The sequence below is a fragment of the Eutrigla gurnardus genome (assembly GCF_963514095.1).
Source record: "Eutrigla gurnardus genome assembly, chromosome: 11".
Taxonomy (NCBI): domain Eukaryota; kingdom Metazoa; phylum Chordata; class Actinopteri; order Perciformes; family Triglidae; genus Eutrigla; species Eutrigla gurnardus.
In genome coordinates, this window is record NC_139925.1 from 28,593,220 (window position 1) to 28,611,293 (window position 18,074).

The 18,074-nt window shown below is 40.1% G+C and overlaps 1 protein-coding gene across 3 annotated transcripts in view; it reads left to right on the forward strand.

Moving 5' to 3' along the window:
• The window catches only part of ninl (ninein-like), an 80,645-nt gene that overhangs the window by 6,850 nt on the left and 55,721 nt on the right, over positions 1-18,074 (forward strand). For all 3 annotated transcript variants that reach the window (XM_084021595.1, XM_084021594.1, XM_084021596.1), the window contains exon 4: positions 1,973-2,175. In XM_084021595.1, the coding sequence (XP_083877721.1) occupies positions 1,973-2,175 (203 nt within the window). The remainder of the gene's footprint in view (positions 1-1,972; positions 2,176-18,074) is intronic.

An 18,074-nucleotide genomic window follows, 5' to 3' on the forward strand; every position in this document is an offset into this window, starting at 1 on the left:
GGCCAGGACAGGCGATGCGATGTGGGCGATCGGAGATAAAATAATTTTAACTTTCTGCGATGCGAGTGAAGCGAGTACCAAGCGAGTACCAATCAGAATGTAGAATAGAGATGATTGACAGTTGACGTCAACAGAGAGTTCCACAGAGAGTTGCCGCTTGAAACTAGCCGCCGGTGGCAGTGAATTTTTTTTGCCAGCGAGTAGAATTCAGTGAGAAAGCGAGTGACAGGCGAGTAGCGACATATGTGAACGGGGCTATACGCGCACGCACTGTCAAACTCGCCAGCTGAGGGGAGGTAGGCATGGGGGACGCCTTGCCATGGCGATGGGGGAAAACAGAACGTTGATGAGCCAAACCAGCTGCGAAGATTTCCCCTTATAATAAGCGCTGCTGCCTTCCTGTTTAGGCCTATCATTAGAGCCGCTAGTTAAGTCCATTTGCCTTGATAAAATCGCAAAGATCGAGACCATGGCTGCCGAAATTAGACTATGACGGTGCGCCATAGTCTCGTCAATGTGTGGGAAACACTGCATCAGAATCCTCTAATGCCGGATGATGCTACAGCCGTCAGACATTGTTTCCAGCAACAGTGTGATGAGATGACCGCCGTGCGTCTGATCAGTGTTCTGATCCATCTGGTCTCACTGGGTGAAGATCAGCTGCTGTGCTTTACGTTGAAACAACCACAATTGTGTGTTTTTGTCTTTGACACATATAGATTGTTTTAAAAATGTTGGTTTCAGGGAAACCAATATGAATTATTTTGGAGACATGAAGGTCTGAATATCTGACAATTATTCAAACTGGTTTTCATTATTTTAGAGGTTTTGTAGATAATTATTGAATGGCTCTGGCTCATTTGCATGAGTGGGATCTCTGCAAAGTCGTGTGCATGACACAACTTTAGAAGCAGCTGAACAGGAAAGAAAACTTCACTGATCCCATGTAGAGAAGACGAACACGACCAGATGAGTAGAGAAGTACTTCTTAAAAACTAGAACACCATACAGTCAATAGAGGAACATTCATTGACTGAACAGTGATGGGTGAATGTGTGAAGGTCGACTGGAGGCCTTGTGGTGCTGATGCAAAACACAAATGTTGCACAAGATTCAAAGACAAGGAGAGACCATGGAAGACGTTTTTGTCTCACATTCAGATCTAAAAACAAAAAAGAGTGCTCCAGGGATGACGTAAGTTTGACGGCCAACAGGAAGTTAGCATCACCTTGATTGCCTCCACAAAAAGACAATATGACTTTTCCATTGGATTTTGGATTAGTGTTCTAGTGATGACGTTTAGTCGTCGTTAGTAAAGGCCTTTTTAAAGACACGGAAAAGCTTCCAAATTCACCAAAGGGGTTTTTACTGACAGATTTTCTAGCGTAGAACAACAGGTTAAAATCTCTTAAACTTGTTAACCACAGTCCTTATTTCAGGCATCGAACCAAAAACACATTCCAAAAACAGGGAACAGGAAGTGTAAAAATGCAGACTATACCCTGCAGACACCATACATAAATTGTTACTAGGCACAAATATTAAAACATAAGGAGGAAATGCATCTTTGTGCAATATCAATATAACTTCTATAAAGCACGTTTCTGCAGGTTGGTTTTCATAGAAATGAACTGAAACCTCTGGCTGCCCGAAAGGAAAAAAAGAAAGAAATCTTGGTGTGTTTGAGTTTGATTTCCTGCCCTCTTTGGCTGCAGCAGGTCCAGCATGTCCCAGTGTGTTAGTGAGTGTACTGTGAGCTCTGTGCTGCTCTCAGTCTGTTTAAAGTTATGCTGCAGAGGATTCCTGTGTGACACATTTTGGCTCCAGTCTTTAATTTGTGTCTCCTTTCTTGCTGTAAATCTCCACAGTGACTCTGCCGACAACCTGTCTGTCTGACTGTCTGTCTATGTCTGTCTGACTGACGGACTGACTCTCTGTCTGTCTGACTGACTGTTTGTCTTTGTGTCCCCAGTTGTTCCAGAGGAGGTGAAGCCCAAGTTCGTAAAGGGAACGAAGCGTTATGGCCGTCGCTCTCGTCCCGACAGTAAGTCAGGTGCTGCGGTGACCTGCGACTCTCAGGACTCGCCGCCGTCCAGAACCGAGGCCATGGACTCGTCACCGGCCGGCGTCCGCAGGGCCAAACTGAGACGATCGACGTCTCTGGAGAGTGTTGAGGTGAGTCAGTGACATCATGTTCCTCGTCACATATTTATTTCCAAAAGCATGAGGAGTTGTGAGGAAATCGAACGGCTCTTCTTTCCTGTAATGATTTATTTCTTATTTCCTGAACTGTTTGATGGTTGACAGACAGTTTAAGCGATTTCATCCAACGACCTAGTTAGAAACATCCAATCAAAGAAACAGAGCACTGCTGAATGAATTCAGTTTTGGGATTTTTGATCACATCACTTCCTGTCTCTCCTCTGTTCCACGAGCGTCAATGCTGAAACAAATCAACATCCATGGATGTTAAAGATGTCAAAGAAGTTTTCAACCAAGTTCAACTTTTCAGATCACAGAAATAACTACAGCTCCTAGGAAAGTGTGGCAACGTGGGTACTGTCATCCTAACTGGGATAACTGCATTAATTCATTTTTAGCTGTAACTTGATCTGAACTAGCTGTGGGTTTGAGTCGCACATATGCAGCGATAAACAGTAAAACATGAACTTCTTTGCCGAAGTGTATCCTCAGATGAACCCGACTTTAGTTTAACAGTGTCGGCACCGTTTTGTGGTCCATTGAACTCAATTTAACCAAACTAACTGGGCTAAACCAACTTGCATGGTACAGCTGACAACAACTAGTGTGCTGCCAAAACTTTATTTACATTTACATTTAGGGCATTTAGCAGACACTTTTGTCCAAAGCGACTTACAATAAGTACATTTGTCAAAAGAAAGAAACCACAACATATTATTGCCGATAAAGTAAGAGCTAAAAAATAGAAACAAGTGTTCGGTCCTCGTCTGAGTAAAGTAGTAGCTGTTCAGCAAACATACCAGGGTTTCCCGCAGCGCTGCCTTAACAGGAAAGGGCTGCCGCCTAAACTAACGTCTTAAAAAAAAAATATATAAATATTATATATTAATATATAGCGATATTCACCGTGTTACTGTCATGTTTTCTCCCTTTCATTCCAAACAGTGTCTGACACTAGTCTCCCGTCCCTGCAGAACGTATTAAAATAATAATAATAAAAATAAAATAAACTTTTTAACCCTCTGAGACCCATTGTAGCGTATACGCTACAAAAGATCATGTTGTCTTTAGAGCGTCATAACTCCATAATGGTTTGCGCTAGAAAATGCGTTTTTTTCCTCTTAAACTAGAGAAATGGGGCTAAACAACGGTACCCTGCTTGCCCATGTGAGTGATTTATTTCTTACAAGAAAACAAATACGTAAAGTAGTAATACATGTGACTATTTCTCCTCGTCTCCGTGGCGCATTTCTCCGTTTTGTTTATGTATATCGAGCAACTTCTCATCCGCCATCTTGCTAGTGACTTGCTAGAGTTACGTTTATGCATCGGACGCTCGTATTGGCTCCTGTAGCTGCTTTTACAGCCAATCGGAAAGCCTGATTTACGCTTGGCTGTGAGTTGTTGTGTTTGCCCAAACGGTAGACACGGAGGAGTTCAAATCAGAGAAAAGAATGGTCAAAAGGTTAATGTAGTGATAGAGAAAGTTAAATACATAAATGGCACAGAAGAAGTACACTACACATATTTAGGGCAGGGCAAAAAAAAATAACGCCCATAGACACTACCCAAACGAATATCCATATTTCATAGAGAAAAGCAGCTAGAAGCTTCAAATAACTTCTAGCATAATCCAAACAAGTGTGTGCAACTTTCTATGTTGAGCTTTTCTTTCGTTCGAATGTTTTGCAGTGCTTTTTTTAATAAAATGTGTAAAAATTCAAGGTGCGTTTTTTATTTATTTTTAATTTATGGGCTAAAATCCCCTATTATAGTGTTATTGTTAGTAGGTCATGCTATGCAGAGTCGAGGTGAAGTCTGGACAGGTGAGTCTTGAGTCTTTTGTGGAAGACTGAGGCGCCAGAACAGAGAAGAGTCAAAGCTTCTTCCACTTGTTTTACCTCCTCCTCTTAGCTGAGACTATGTGGCTCTGACGGATGATGACGATGATGATGATGTGAAAGAAAGCAGAAGGCTCCAGCTGAGTTTTTTCACACACACACACACACGCGCAAACATACACACATGGTCTGAATGAAGCTCATTGTACGTCTTTGTGCTGGCTGGGTTTTGTTCGTCTCAAATATCAGGCTGCGATTCTGCTTCTGCCGTCGAGGCTGTGCATACCTGAAGGGGCGAGGAGGGGTGAGGGAGGGAGGAGCTGGCTGGGGGAGGTTTGGTGGTTTTGGGGGCATTGGAGGTTTTTCAGGAAGTGGGATTGTGAGGAATGTGGCTGCTGGCAGATGCTCTATGCTGGTTTGGCCGTGGATCAAAGATGCATCGCTCTGTTACTTTGGGACGGTTTCTGTTTTTGTGGAAAAAGAAGCTTTTTAGTGGGTTTTGGTGCTGAATTAAAACACAGTTTTCTCTTTGAGCTTCTGATTGTAGCTGGATTCACGTTTTTAAAGCTCCAGCTTTACTCTGTTGTTATAATTGCACTCCTCCTCCTCTTCTTCTTCATGGGTTCACATAAAAGAGAAGCGGCATCCTAATCACGATCTGACTCTGATACTAAATATGTATGCGCTATATGAATGCAGGTCCATTTATCATGTAGACGACATGTCAACACTGACCTCTTCACATCCTGTTTTTTTCACTTTCTACTGTCTGCTATGTCTTGTTAACTAACAACTCAGGAACACTTAAGGTGGACGGACCTTTAAGGTGGACCAGCGCTATCCTCCTTTAGGTCTCTCAACTTTTTGTATTTTTAATATATCTTTTAAATGTTTTACTGAAAGCACAGTTAAACGGTTAATCATTAACATCCTTCCTGTAAACTCTGTTCTGCTTGTATCAGGAAAACACAAAGTTCAGTGTTAAAATGCAACAACAACATCGTGTTGTATTTTTAATTTGTTGAAGTCGGAAACAGAGGAACATCTGATGTTATTATTAGAACAGTAATGGTATTATTAAGTACTCAGATTGCAGATCGGTGTATCCTTATGGTTTATGTTGTGCGTCTCTCTCCCGCTGTCTTGTCACTTGCTGTCAGTTATCTTCTGTCTGTGGCTACAATGTGGAAAATGCAATTCAAATTCTATTTACATCCACAACTAACAGCTCTGTCCATTATTCTGAAACAACAGCGAAGTATAGTGACATGAATTTCGGTCAGTAATGTTGTTTTTACTATTTGTTTTCAATGTTACACAGAGGGGATCAATGAGCTTTGTCGACTAAGAAAGATTAAGATTAGATAACTTCTATACATAGTGGGCATTCTCCCAGTTTGAGTAATTTTGCAGACAACTGATTTGAATATTTTGCTGTTTTGTAGATAAATAATTTTGTCTTCATGTTGTGTTTTTGAATTCAGAAACAAGGCAGAGTTGACTGGTTCAACGTAGGAGGGAGGAGGAGAGTAAAGTCAGAATAGAGGCAGACGAGTCAGTCTATTTGCTGCTGTTACATCAGAGTGTGTTTCAATTATTGAAGAGTTTTTATGTAACTGCTCTGTGAAGCCTGCAGATTAAATATTGTAACCCTCTCTCTCTCTGCTGCATGTGTGTGAGTCTCTCGCCCGGTTTGGCTTCAGCAGCTGAAATATCTGTAAATACGGTTACTGTTTTACATAAACGGCTTAAAGATAGAGAGACACACAGATGATGTTGACCGTATGAAGACAGACTCACAAGGACAGTTTTATATTGCACTGATTGTTTGATTGTTTGGGCTTTAACGTTACCACAGAAATAAGAAAGAAACAAACATGGATGTCGGTAATGACCTAAGCTATCTCCTTATACGTTAGCTACCTAGTTAGATAGCTAGCTTAAGTAGCTATCTAGCCATGCCTTTTAGCTTTTATTTGATTTTCAACAAAGACAGGTCTACCACATAGCATGAAAGGAAAGTTGGCTGCTGGGTACCAAGTGAAGAGAGGCGAGAAGAGAAGAGTTTAGTTTACTATAGTTTTATTATTTTCATCTTATTATTTTTATCTTTTTTTTATTTTCAATGAATGATAATATTTTATATTTTGATACAGCTTTTTTTTGTTGCAATTACGGTTTATGATAATGAGCTTGTTAAAGGTAATCTCACTATGTCATTAATGGATGATCAATATGGTGTTTTGTATGAATGCCTCTTTGTTGAATTCAATCTCTCTTGTTGAACTCAATACTCTGTGGGGATGATGATGACTCAAAAAGTATTGTATTGCTTTTGAGTATGTAAAAGGGATTTTGCTTGCTTCTGGAACTTAGCTGTTGTATAGTACATTTTGACAAATGTACTTATTGTAAGTCGCTTTGGACAAAAGCGTCTGCTAAATGACCTAAATGTAAATGTAAATGTATAGAGTGGCAAAGTCCCGCCCCTTCTGCTAGACTCCCTTGGGACCTCTGAGATCATAAAAAATGTATGGGTCTCAATGCAGATAATATAATTATTTGCTGGTCCCAGTTGTTATATGCCCCGAATTAGAAATATGTTGTTTGTGGATTTAAATGATAATTTTTCACGTCAAGAGTTTGACCGTTTATTGTGCAATTGCTCAGTTTAAGGCTGTAGAGAAAACAATGAGAAATACTACATGTTGCGTATGTGACGTCGCGTCATCACCCTTTCTCACAGCGATTCAGTGCCGATCAAACGAAGATGCCGGTGTGTTTTGTTCCTGAATGTTCCATTCCAGCAGGTACGGCTGTTCATGCTTTCGGTTCCCCTCCGATGAGAAGACGAGGAATCGCTCGCTTAAACTGACGGATATCATTCACGCTGAGAGCAGCCACGAGCTGTAGTTCACAAAGCGGCCTCACACAAAACCTACCATTATCAAACTTCTTCGCCATGAATCATAGTTTTTTTGAATGAAAAATTATCTTTAAAAACAATAAACAACATATGAAATTCATGGCACAATTCAAACAGGACCAGAAAATAATTTCAATCTCGCCATAGGAATACATCCATCAGAAATTCATTTTGAGGTCCCATGTACTGGAAATAGAAAGGCGGGACTTTGCCACTCTATTAGGCTCGTTGGAGATGAACTGCTACTCGCCTGGAAAGTAGATGAGAGCAGGCGGAGCAGCAGGAGGCAGAGCCTAAAAAGCTGCCGTCCAGTCGGACCGTTTCCATCGGCCTTCGAAAATTTGACAGGAAGTCATAGAAAAAGTAACATCCTGTTAGACGCGATCTGTAGGCTATCTGTAGTTTGTGACCACATTCGCATTTATTTATTTGTTCATAAATATCTGTGGAAATCATAATCAATAATTTAGTAACCCCTCGGGAAATTGTACAGCTGCAGTTGCTTTAAAAGAGAAAGAGAAGAAAGAAAGAGTCAAATAAGTATAAAAATATAAGAAATAAAATAATGCCAATAAGTATATGTAATGTATGAACATAATGGGCCCTAGTTTCGTAGACCAGGCGTAGTCAGCCCGCAGCGCACGTGCGCCACGCCAACGGGTTGTGTCCACCTGGACTTTGCAAGTTTCGTGCACCGCGCAGGCTAGCGCAGGCACTCCTCCTCCTGAAACCAGCTCTCAGGGTGGAAAAGAAAAAAACGGCCCCCCTCTGTTTCGTGATCGTTTCCGTATATATAGATATAAATTCACGTGTTGATTCAATTAGTTGCATTAAATAGTGTTTGTTGTGATTAGGGTCATTCCGTGTCATTTCATCAAATGCCTCCCACCTGACCATCTTAGAATGTCCTGAAAAATTTGAGTACAAAGACACACTTGTTAATAGGACAAATCCAAAATATTAGGTCTCTACTGTCAACAGTTTTCTCATGAAACGTCATTGAATGAAGGGTAGTTTAGACGGTTTTTGGCATCATACTCTGAAAAGCCATTTTTAAACAGCAATATCTGGAAAACTATCTCACCTGTGGCCTTCAAATTTTCTACAGTGTATATCTGTTACTAATAGCCTCCAGACATTTAATATCAGGGGTGTAGCTCAATGATAACCTAGTATGGTAGGTACTTAAAATTAGGCTTTTTGAAATAAAGTAGTACATTTGAAGAGTGGCTGAGCTCCCATTTTTGCAGATAAAAGACTTCTATCACTTCTGCCTCTATCTCTGGTGTTAGCTTAAACATTCTACAAAATATGGTCTCTCTTAGATTATTAGTTTCACAGATATTAAGGCTCAAAAATGGAAGTTAACACATCTTTGCCCAACTTCAGAGTAATATTCCAAAAAACTGACAACACGTATCAGGTCCAAACTTACTTTTTTTTGAAAGATCATATTCTTGTTAAAATCATATTAAAAAATCAGGAGGGTGTTTTGCCTCATTTTGTCGCATTGATTTTTTTAAAATCCTGATATTGGTGGGGTTTTTGTGGCTGGTTTTGGTACTGCATGTCCTAACAGCCTACCAGTAAACATCACAGGAGGGCAATTCAAATGTGTTTTTTACCATTTACCAAAGACTTACATGTGCCTAAATGCTACTGATAAATTTAGCCTTATGAAAACATTAAAATGTATCACAGTTGTAGTTACAGAGGCAATAAGTCCTTGAATGTGAGTTAAACATGGTGAAAGCAGCTTTTAATGTCTTAAACCATGAACAAAAATAGCATAATATTGAAGACTGTACATTTTGTCATACTTTAAGTATATAAATACCACAACCAAATCAAATAATAATCTTAATTTGAGCATAAGATTTTACATTACAGTACAAAAGTCTTCAAAGTTTGATATTGAATAACAGTTTGTCTCTATGCTCACTGTGAGGGACACATTTTTCATCTTTTAGATCCAATTCCTTCGTCACATTCATTAATTTGGCAGTCAGTTTAGAAATTGTCTAATGTACATCTCTGCTCTGTTCTGCTCATCTTTTTTGATGGCATACATGTGCCCAGTTTCTGTAGAGGGAACGTCAAATCTTGCAATTCTATGCTGCAGTGGGACATTGCACATCTTCTCTTCTTGGCCAGTAGAAACTCTTGGCAGGGCCATGTGGGTGCATGAACTGAACCAGTACATCTTCATCTTGATCTGAAACATCTCTGATACTTCCTATCCACCATTTCTGATCATAACTCACATATTGTCTCATAGTGAGCATAGAGACAAACTGTTATTCAATATCAAACTTTGGAGACTTTTCTACTGTAATGTAAAATCTTTATGTTCAAATTAAGATTATTATTTGATTTAGTTGTGTAATTTATATACTTAAAGTATGACAAAATTTACAGTCTTCAATATTATGCTATGTTTGTTCATAAGACATTAAAAGCTGCTTTCAGCATGTTCAACTCACATTCAAGGACTTATTGCCTCTGTAACTACAACTGTGCTACATTTTAATGTTTTCGTGAGGCTAAATTTATCAGTAGCATTTAGTCACATGTAAGTCTTTGGTAAATGGTAAAAAACACAATTGAATTGCCCTGCTGTGATGTTTACTTGTAGGATAATAAGACATGCAGTACCAAAAACGGCCACAAAACCCCACCAATATCAGGATTTTAAAAAATCACTGCGACAAATTGAGGCAAAACACCCTCCCAATTTTTAAATATGATTTTAACAAGAATATGATCTTTCAAAAAAAGTAAGTTTGGACCTGATACGTGTTGTCAGTTTTTTGGAATATGACTCTGAAGTTGGGCAAAGATGTGTTAACTTCCATTTTTGAGCCTTATTATCTGTGAAACTAATCATCTGAGAGAAACCATATTTAGTAGAATGTTTAAGCTAACACCAGAGATAGAGGCAGAAGTGATAGAAGTCTTTTATCTGCAAAAATGGGAGCTCAGCCACTCTTTAAATGTACTACTTTATTTCAAAAAGCCTAATTGTAAGTACCTACCATACTAGGTTATCATTGAGCTACACCCCTGATATTAAATGTCTGGAGGCTATTAGTAGCAGATATACTCTGTAAAAATTTTGAAGGCCACAGGTGAGATAGTTTCCCAGATATTGCTGTTTAAAAATGGCTTTTCAGAGCATGATGCCAAAAACCGTCTAAACTACCCTTCATTCAATGATGTTTCATGAGAAAACTATTGACAGTAGAGACCTAATATTTTGGATTTGTCCTATTAATAAGTGTGTCTTTGTACTTGAATTTTTTCAGGACATTCTGAGATGGTCAGGTGGGAAGATTTTCAGAAATTTGATGTAATGACACGGAATGACCCATTATTTATTGCATTTAAATGTGCCTGGAACTGTGGAAACCTGCCTGTGAGGTCTTGGTGACGTGTGCGCACTGCGCGCCGGTCAGCCAAACTGCCACTCCGCCAGCTGTAATTCGCCTTGAATGATGGACTTTATTTGCGCATTGCGCCTTACGCCAAGAGTAGACTAGGTTGGAGCTGGCGGGCTTTCGGCGAAGTCTCTGCGAGGCTTTTTGCCACGAAACTTCCGCTGCACCAAGCTGAATCTGTGACAACTCCCCCTGCTGCGCCGCCACACCCATCTTGGCGCAGGCGATCCACCAAACTGACCGTGCGCAAGGCTGTGCGGGTCCAAACTTGCATTACGCTGGCTCTGCCACCCTGCGTCACCCTGCGCTGCGCCACGAAACTAGGGCCCAATGTATATAAAACATTATAGGTAGTGTTATATAATCTAGTGCACATAAGTGAAGTTTGGCAGTTATACTCTATTAAATGTGTATGTAATGTGTGTGTGCAATGATATGTTGTGGTTTCTTTCTTTTGACAAATGTACTTATTGTAAGTCGCTTTGGATAAAAGCGTCTGCTAAATGCCCTAAATGTAAATGTAAATTTAACTTTATTTGCACAACATGAGACGAACAGCCCATGATCTGGCGTTAAATATTAGAATCACACTGGAAATTTGCATTTTCTACTAAACATGCTGTTTGTTGTCAAAACTAAGGGCCAATCAGCTCGTAGATGAAGCGAGAGCCAGGCGTTTCCCATCATGCCCCAGGGCTTGCAGTCAGTTGAGAGCAACTGCGGCGTCTGGGTCTAAAAACTACGGCCGCCTTGATCTTGTGAGATTATCGTTGCCCACGTGTACATGACGTGAGAGCAAGTCGGGATCAAGTCGGACACAAAACTACCCAACATGCATTGTGTGGCAATCGATTCTGTGCAGTTATTTTAACTGCAAGTCTTGAACTGTAATCACTTCAGGACAAACACTTCTCCTCCCATAATTTTCAGATCTAAACGCACTACTCAGAAGCCGCGCACGTGTGTGTGTGTGTCATTCATGGCCGAAATAAACAGTATAACTGCTTTGTACATCTTGTGAAGTCCCAGACACACCAGGAAACTAAACGGCGTCCTGTCCGATGCTCTACCTTTACCCAGAGGGGGATCGGTGAATCTCATAGAGCTGTATTCATATTTAATTACAATTTACAGATAAAGAGTATGCTGAAGTAACGACGATTACTAAAAAGTCTTAAGCCATGGTTTGTTAAGTCTGTCCGTTAAGACGATGCGAAAATAACTTTAAAAATGCTTGTTTTGCTGTTAGGCTCGCTCAGAGCTAAGCTAGGCTAACACGGTAGCAGCTACGTAAACACTGAATGTAACGTCTTCTCGGCAGAAATACGGCAGCAACCTTGTTGTTTGTTCCACCGACAGTCCCTGGTTTTACTCCTACACTCTTAGAAATAAGGGTTCCAATAGGGTTCTTCTACAAGGCCTGAGGTTCTACCTGGAACCATTTGCTTCTGAAAAACCCTTTCCCGAAGAAAGGGTTTTTCAAGGGTTCTTGGTAACACTAATGGTTCCAGTAAGAACCATTTTGATCGAGAGAACCCTTTAAAACCCCTTTCCTGAATAAAGGGTTTTAAAAGGGTTCTTGGTAACGCTAAGGGTTCCAGTAAGAACTATTTTGATCCAGAGAACCCTTTTTGGAAGAAAGAGGTCTTCAGGGATTGTTGAAAGCATGGGTATAATATCCTGTGTCACCAGGGAATACTTCCTGATAACACTTACGGTTTATGGTGCAAAATACAATTCCTTGTGACCACTGATACAAATACTTTTCATATACATTTTTTTTGTTGATTTGTTTTTTTCTTCTTGTCCAGATCCTGTTGATCAAACTGTAGCATAATTGCCCATCTTGGGATTTGAACACCTGCCACCCAGTCTAAAGTCACTGGCAGTAGTGACTGAGCTAACCAGCTAGCTGCATTGAGTCATCAGGTCCACCATACTAGTCTATTACCTTACACATTCTGATCAGACATACAAATAATGAAACTGAAATGTTCTGTTACCAATTTATTTTCACAACCATTAATTATAAGAAAGCAAGAGCTTCATCAGCAAATCTTGTTGACCCAGGGAAAGATTAGCTGTGACTGGGATTTGAACCCCCACCCTCCAAATCTAAAGTCTGTACCATTACCCACTGAGCTATTCAGCAGAATGTGTAGATGAGGGACTCCTCTGACTCGCCACACTCACTCACACAGCCAGGTTGACAGCTCCTTCATGTCAGTGGTCAGACAGAGGGAGCTGATCATGTGTCTGTTTAGCTCTGTACAAACTGTGACTTCTGCTTTTAGGTCACAGTATCAATTCCCATGTTGACAGATATCATACCTTGCTGATTGCACTTCCAGACAATTAGCTCAGTTGGCTAGGAGCTGGTTCTTGGTGCCAGACGATGTGGGTTCAAGCCCCAGCAAGGGTGATAATGTTAATACATCAAAAAACCTCTTTGTGAAACAAATGTACAAAATTTTAGAGTCATGGTAGATGATGTTTGACAAATACATATCAGAATTTTACCTCAAACACTGATTTTTGACTGTGAATGGCTTAGTCAATTTGTGAAGCCACAGTTGAGTTGCCACTAGCTCAGTGCGATAGACAATGGTCTTTGGTTCCAGAAATTGTGGATTTCAGTCTCAACTGGTGCAAAATGTGCAACATTACTATGTCAACTGTCTTGCCTTCCTATTCTCCTGTTTGTTGCTCAGAATTGCCTAAAGTTGCCAAAAATAGTCTGGACCCGACGCAGCTATAATTGTGTTTATTTTTTAAAAGTTTAGTTACACTACTCTCTTCTTCAGGAGGAAATGACACACAGCAAAGAAGCAGCAAGGGGAATTGAACCCTGGGTCCCTGCAGCAAGGATATAACCCCTCTTTCTGGGGCATTTAAGTGAGCTATACTATTCACTGGGCAAAGGCTTTTGAAAGTTTGTTACAAGGTGATCTAGAGATACAGTTTGGAGTTGTGAGTTCAAGGCCTGGTTGATGCAGAGTGACCATGTTAATGCCTACTGAGGTGATGTGTGGATTAGTGACAGACAATTTGAAAAATATTAAACACTTATTTTACAGACAATTTTACTCATGTATTTGTCTCCTCCTCATACTTTTCCATGATCGGCCTCATCCCATGGCTGCTGTACCCTGCTGACTGGCTTAGTCAAGTTGTGAAGCTGCACAAAAGTTCAGTGATAAAGAAAGGTCTTTGACGTCAGAGGCCAAGCCTTAACTGATGAAAAAATCATATTGTAATGCTGACTTTGGGGCTACTACATCAGGGTTTGTTGATGCCGGGAATTGAACCTTGATCTCCCAGGGGAAAGGGCGAGGTTTGGTGTGTTGGGCCTGGGAGCTGGCCCCATGGTGGCTGTCATGTGTGAGTTAAGAGCTGGTTGCCCAATGGATTGCACCATATGGTCTGGTCTTCACCCTCTACAAACCAGGTGTGACATACCAATAGTGATTACTGTGAACAGAACAGAACAAAGAAGAACAGAAGAAACTTCAGAGAATCAAGGTGAGCTAAATATAATATCTTATTTCCGCATGCTTGACCCTAGCTGAGGACTTTTATGATGAAAGTTGGACTAAGCATTTGTTTCTTGTTATGTTTTGTTTGTTTGTTTGTTTTCTTGTAGAAATGACTTACACAGCTTGGACGAAAGCCGAAGTGTGCCATTGGCTTGAAAAAGAGAGTTTTGCTGAGATTTCCATTATTGTTATAATACGTAACATTTTGAGTACTTGTTACATAACACTGAAAAGTATTTCAACATTATTTAAATCAATGTGAAAACTTTCTGGGGTTCCCTCACTTTCTCATGATTCTTTTCCACTGTCACGATAACTACATACAGTATGTACTCTGATTCCTTTCATTGGACCATGCATTATTTTATTGTTTGTAGATAGCTTACAATAAGGCACAGTAAATACACCTTGGATTGATGGAACTAAAACTCTTTTTTTGTCTCCCCTTTCTGCCATGTCACCGTTGCTGGAGATTACACAAATTCATCGACTGAGGACAGCATGATGTGTCTGGCCTGTCATGTTGCTGATTCCACTGGACCTGCGCTGACTTTTGACCTGTTCTCCCCTGAGACCTACACAGCCTGTTCTGTTGGACTATCTTTAAATAAATGTTTTTGTCATTAAAATGTTTTGAATGTTTGTTCAATGTCAACATGATAAATGACGACAATATGATATGAACTAAACTGATCTGTAGAATACAATATGGTTCTTTATAGAACCCTCAGATGACAAGACAGTTATTTGTGAAAACCTTTGAAAAGGGATGTTTTTAGAACCCCCTGTGGGAGGTCTAGATGAAACCCTTGAAAAATGAAAGGGTTCTTGGTGGAACTCCTTTTGTAGGTCCTAGATGAAACCCTTGAAAAGCGAAAGGGTTCTTAGTGGAACTCCCTGTGTGGGTTCTAGATAAAACCCTTGAAAAATGAAAGGGTTCTTAGTGGAACTCCCTGTGTGGGTTCTAGACGTAACCCTTGAAAAATGAAAGGGTTCTTAGTGGAACTCCCTGTGCAGGTTCTAGATGAAACCCTTGAAATATGAAAGGGTTCTTAGTGGAACTCCCTGCGTGGGTTCTTTGTAGAACCTCTCATGGGGGGTTCTGGGTGGAACCTTACGCATACAGTTCTAGGTATAACCCTTTATGTGGGGTTCTCGGTGGAACCTTCCAAAAGGGTTCCAGGTGGAACCTTTATAAAAGGTTCTACCTGGAGCCAAAAAGACCCCCATTGGATGGATCCACTAAGAACCCTTTCGTTTTTCAAGGGTTTCATCTAGAACCTACAAAAGCAGTTCCACCAAGAACCCTTTCAAAGGTTTTCACAAATAACTGTCTTGTCCTCTGAGGGTTCTATAAATAACCATATTGTATTCTACAGATCAGTTTAGTTCATATTATATTGTGGTCATTTACCATGTTGACATTGAACAAACATTCAAAACATTTTAATGAAAAAAACATTTATTTAAAGATAGTCCAACAGAACAGGCTGTGTAGGTCCCAGGGGAGAACAGGTCAAAAGTCAGCATAGGTCCAGTGGAATCAGCAACATGACAGGCCAGACACATCATGCTGTCCTGATTTGTGTAATCTCCAGCAACGGTGACATGGCAGAAAGGGGAGACAAAAAAAGAGTTTTAGTTCCATCAATCCAAGGTGTATTTACTGTGCCTTATTGTAAGCTATCTACAAACAATAAAATAATGCATGGTCCAATGAAAGGAATCAGAGTACATACTGTATGTAGTATGTAGTATGTATCGTGACAGTGGAACAGAATCATGAGAAAGTGAGGGAACCCCACAAAGTTTCCACATTGATTTAAATAATGTTAAAATACTTTTCAGTGTTATATTAAAAGTACTCAAAATGTTACGTATTGTAACAATAATGGAAATCTCAGCAAAACCCTCTTTTTCAAGCCAATGGCACACTTCGGCTTTCGTCCAAGCTGTGTAAGTCATTTCTACAAGAAAACTAACAAACAAGCAAACGAACAAAACATAACAAGAAACAAATGCTTAGTCCACCTTTCACCATAAAAGTCCTCAGCTAGGGTCAAGCATGCTGAAATAAGATATTATATTTAGCGCACCTTGATTCTCTGAAGTTTCTTCTGTTCTCTCTCTCTCTTCTGTTCTTCTTTGTTCTGTTCTAATCACTATTGGTATGTCACACCTGGTTTGTAGAGGGGGAAGACCAGACCATATGGTGCAATCCATGGGGCAACCAGCTCTTAACTCACACATGACAGCCACCATGGGGCCAGCTCCCAGGCCCAACACACCAAACCTCACCCTTTCCCCTGGGAGATAAAGGTTCAATTCCCGGCATCAACAAACCCTGATGTAGTATCCCCAAAGTCAGTGTTACAATATGATTTTTTCATCAGTTAAGGCTTGGCCTCTGACGTCAAAGACCTTTCTTTATCACTGAACTTTTGGGCAGCTTCACAACTTGACTAAGCAGGGTACAGCAGCCATGGGATGAGGCCGATCATGGAAAAGTATGAGGAGGAGACAAATACATGAGTAAAATTGTCTGTAAAATAAGTGTTTAATATTTTTCAAATTGTCTGTCACTAATGCACACATCACCTCAGTAGGCTTTAACATGTTCATTCTGCATCAACCGGGCCTTGAACTCACAACTTCAAACTGTATCTCTAGATCACGTGACTTGTAACAAACTTTCAAAAGCCTTTGTCCAGTGAGTAGTATAGCTCACTTAGATGCCCCAGAAAGAGGGGTTATATCCTTGCTGTAGGGACCCAGGGTTCAATTCCCCTGGCTGCTTCTTTGCTGTGTGTCAATTTCCTCCTGAAGAAGGGAGTAGTGTAACTAAACTTCAAAAAATTGACATTGTAATGTTGCACATTTTGCACCAGTTGAGGCTGAAATCCACAATTTCTGGAACCAAAGACCATTGTCTATCACACTGAGCTAATTGGTAAATGGCAACTCAACTGTGGCTTCATAAATTGAGTAAGCGATTCACTGTCGCGCAGGCAGATTTGAAACCACTGTAAAAAAAAAAATCAGTTTTTGGGATAAAAATAATTTTTGTCAAACATCATCTACCATGACTCTAAAGTTTTGTACATTTGTTTCACAAAGACTAGAAGGCATTTTGATGTATTACCATTATGACCCTTGCTGGGGCTTGAACCCACATTGTCTGGCATCAAGAACCGGCTCCTAGCCAACTGAGCTAATTGTCTGATGAACAATCAGCAAGGTATGATATCTGTCAACATGGGAATTGAACCTGTGACCTAAAAGCAGAAGTCACACATTATGTATATTCTTTTTTTTTGTTTGTTTTTTTCTTCTTCTTTTTTCTTCTCTCTTTCTCCCCCTCTTCTTTTTTTTTTTCTCTCCTCCCCAATTATTTCCCCATACCTCATCCTTTTGTTTCAATATTGGATATATGTGGATATATGTATATATATATACACTTATGTATTATTATTATCATTACTTATTTTTATTTTTATTTTTCTCATGAGCCATGCAGACCAGGCAGTGAGTTTTGAGGAGTAACACGGCCTGTGAACGTGCCGCATGTTCCTCCTGCTTTTTATTTTATATGTGTACGTTTGTATGGGTGAGTGTATGTTTTTTGTTGTTGTTTTGTTTGTGTTTCACTAGGCTCTCTCTCCTCCTGCCCCCACCACTCACCGGCCGCTACCTTCACCATATGCCCTTTTGAACCATGATTGAAACTGTCAAAGGACTTAAAGTTATCCATTTAAATATAAGAAGTCTTCTCCCCAAAATTGATCTTCTTAGAGTCTGGGTTGTACAGCATCATCCTGATGTGCTCACCTTCTCAGAAACTTGGCTACATAGCAATATTAGTGACTCTGAGATCAAATTGGACAATTATACACTGTACAGAGCTGATAGAGGAACTAGAGGAGGAGGAGTGGTAATATATATATCCTCACGCTTTGTTTCAGAGCTCATCTCACCCAAACTAACTCCTCAGTTCTTTGAAGGTATATTTGTTAAATTAATATTTCATGTAAACAAACACTTGATCATTGGTAGCATTTATAGGCCCCCACCTGTCCACCCTGAATCAACTAAATGTATACTATCTACTATTAACTCCTTCGAACATCCTAGT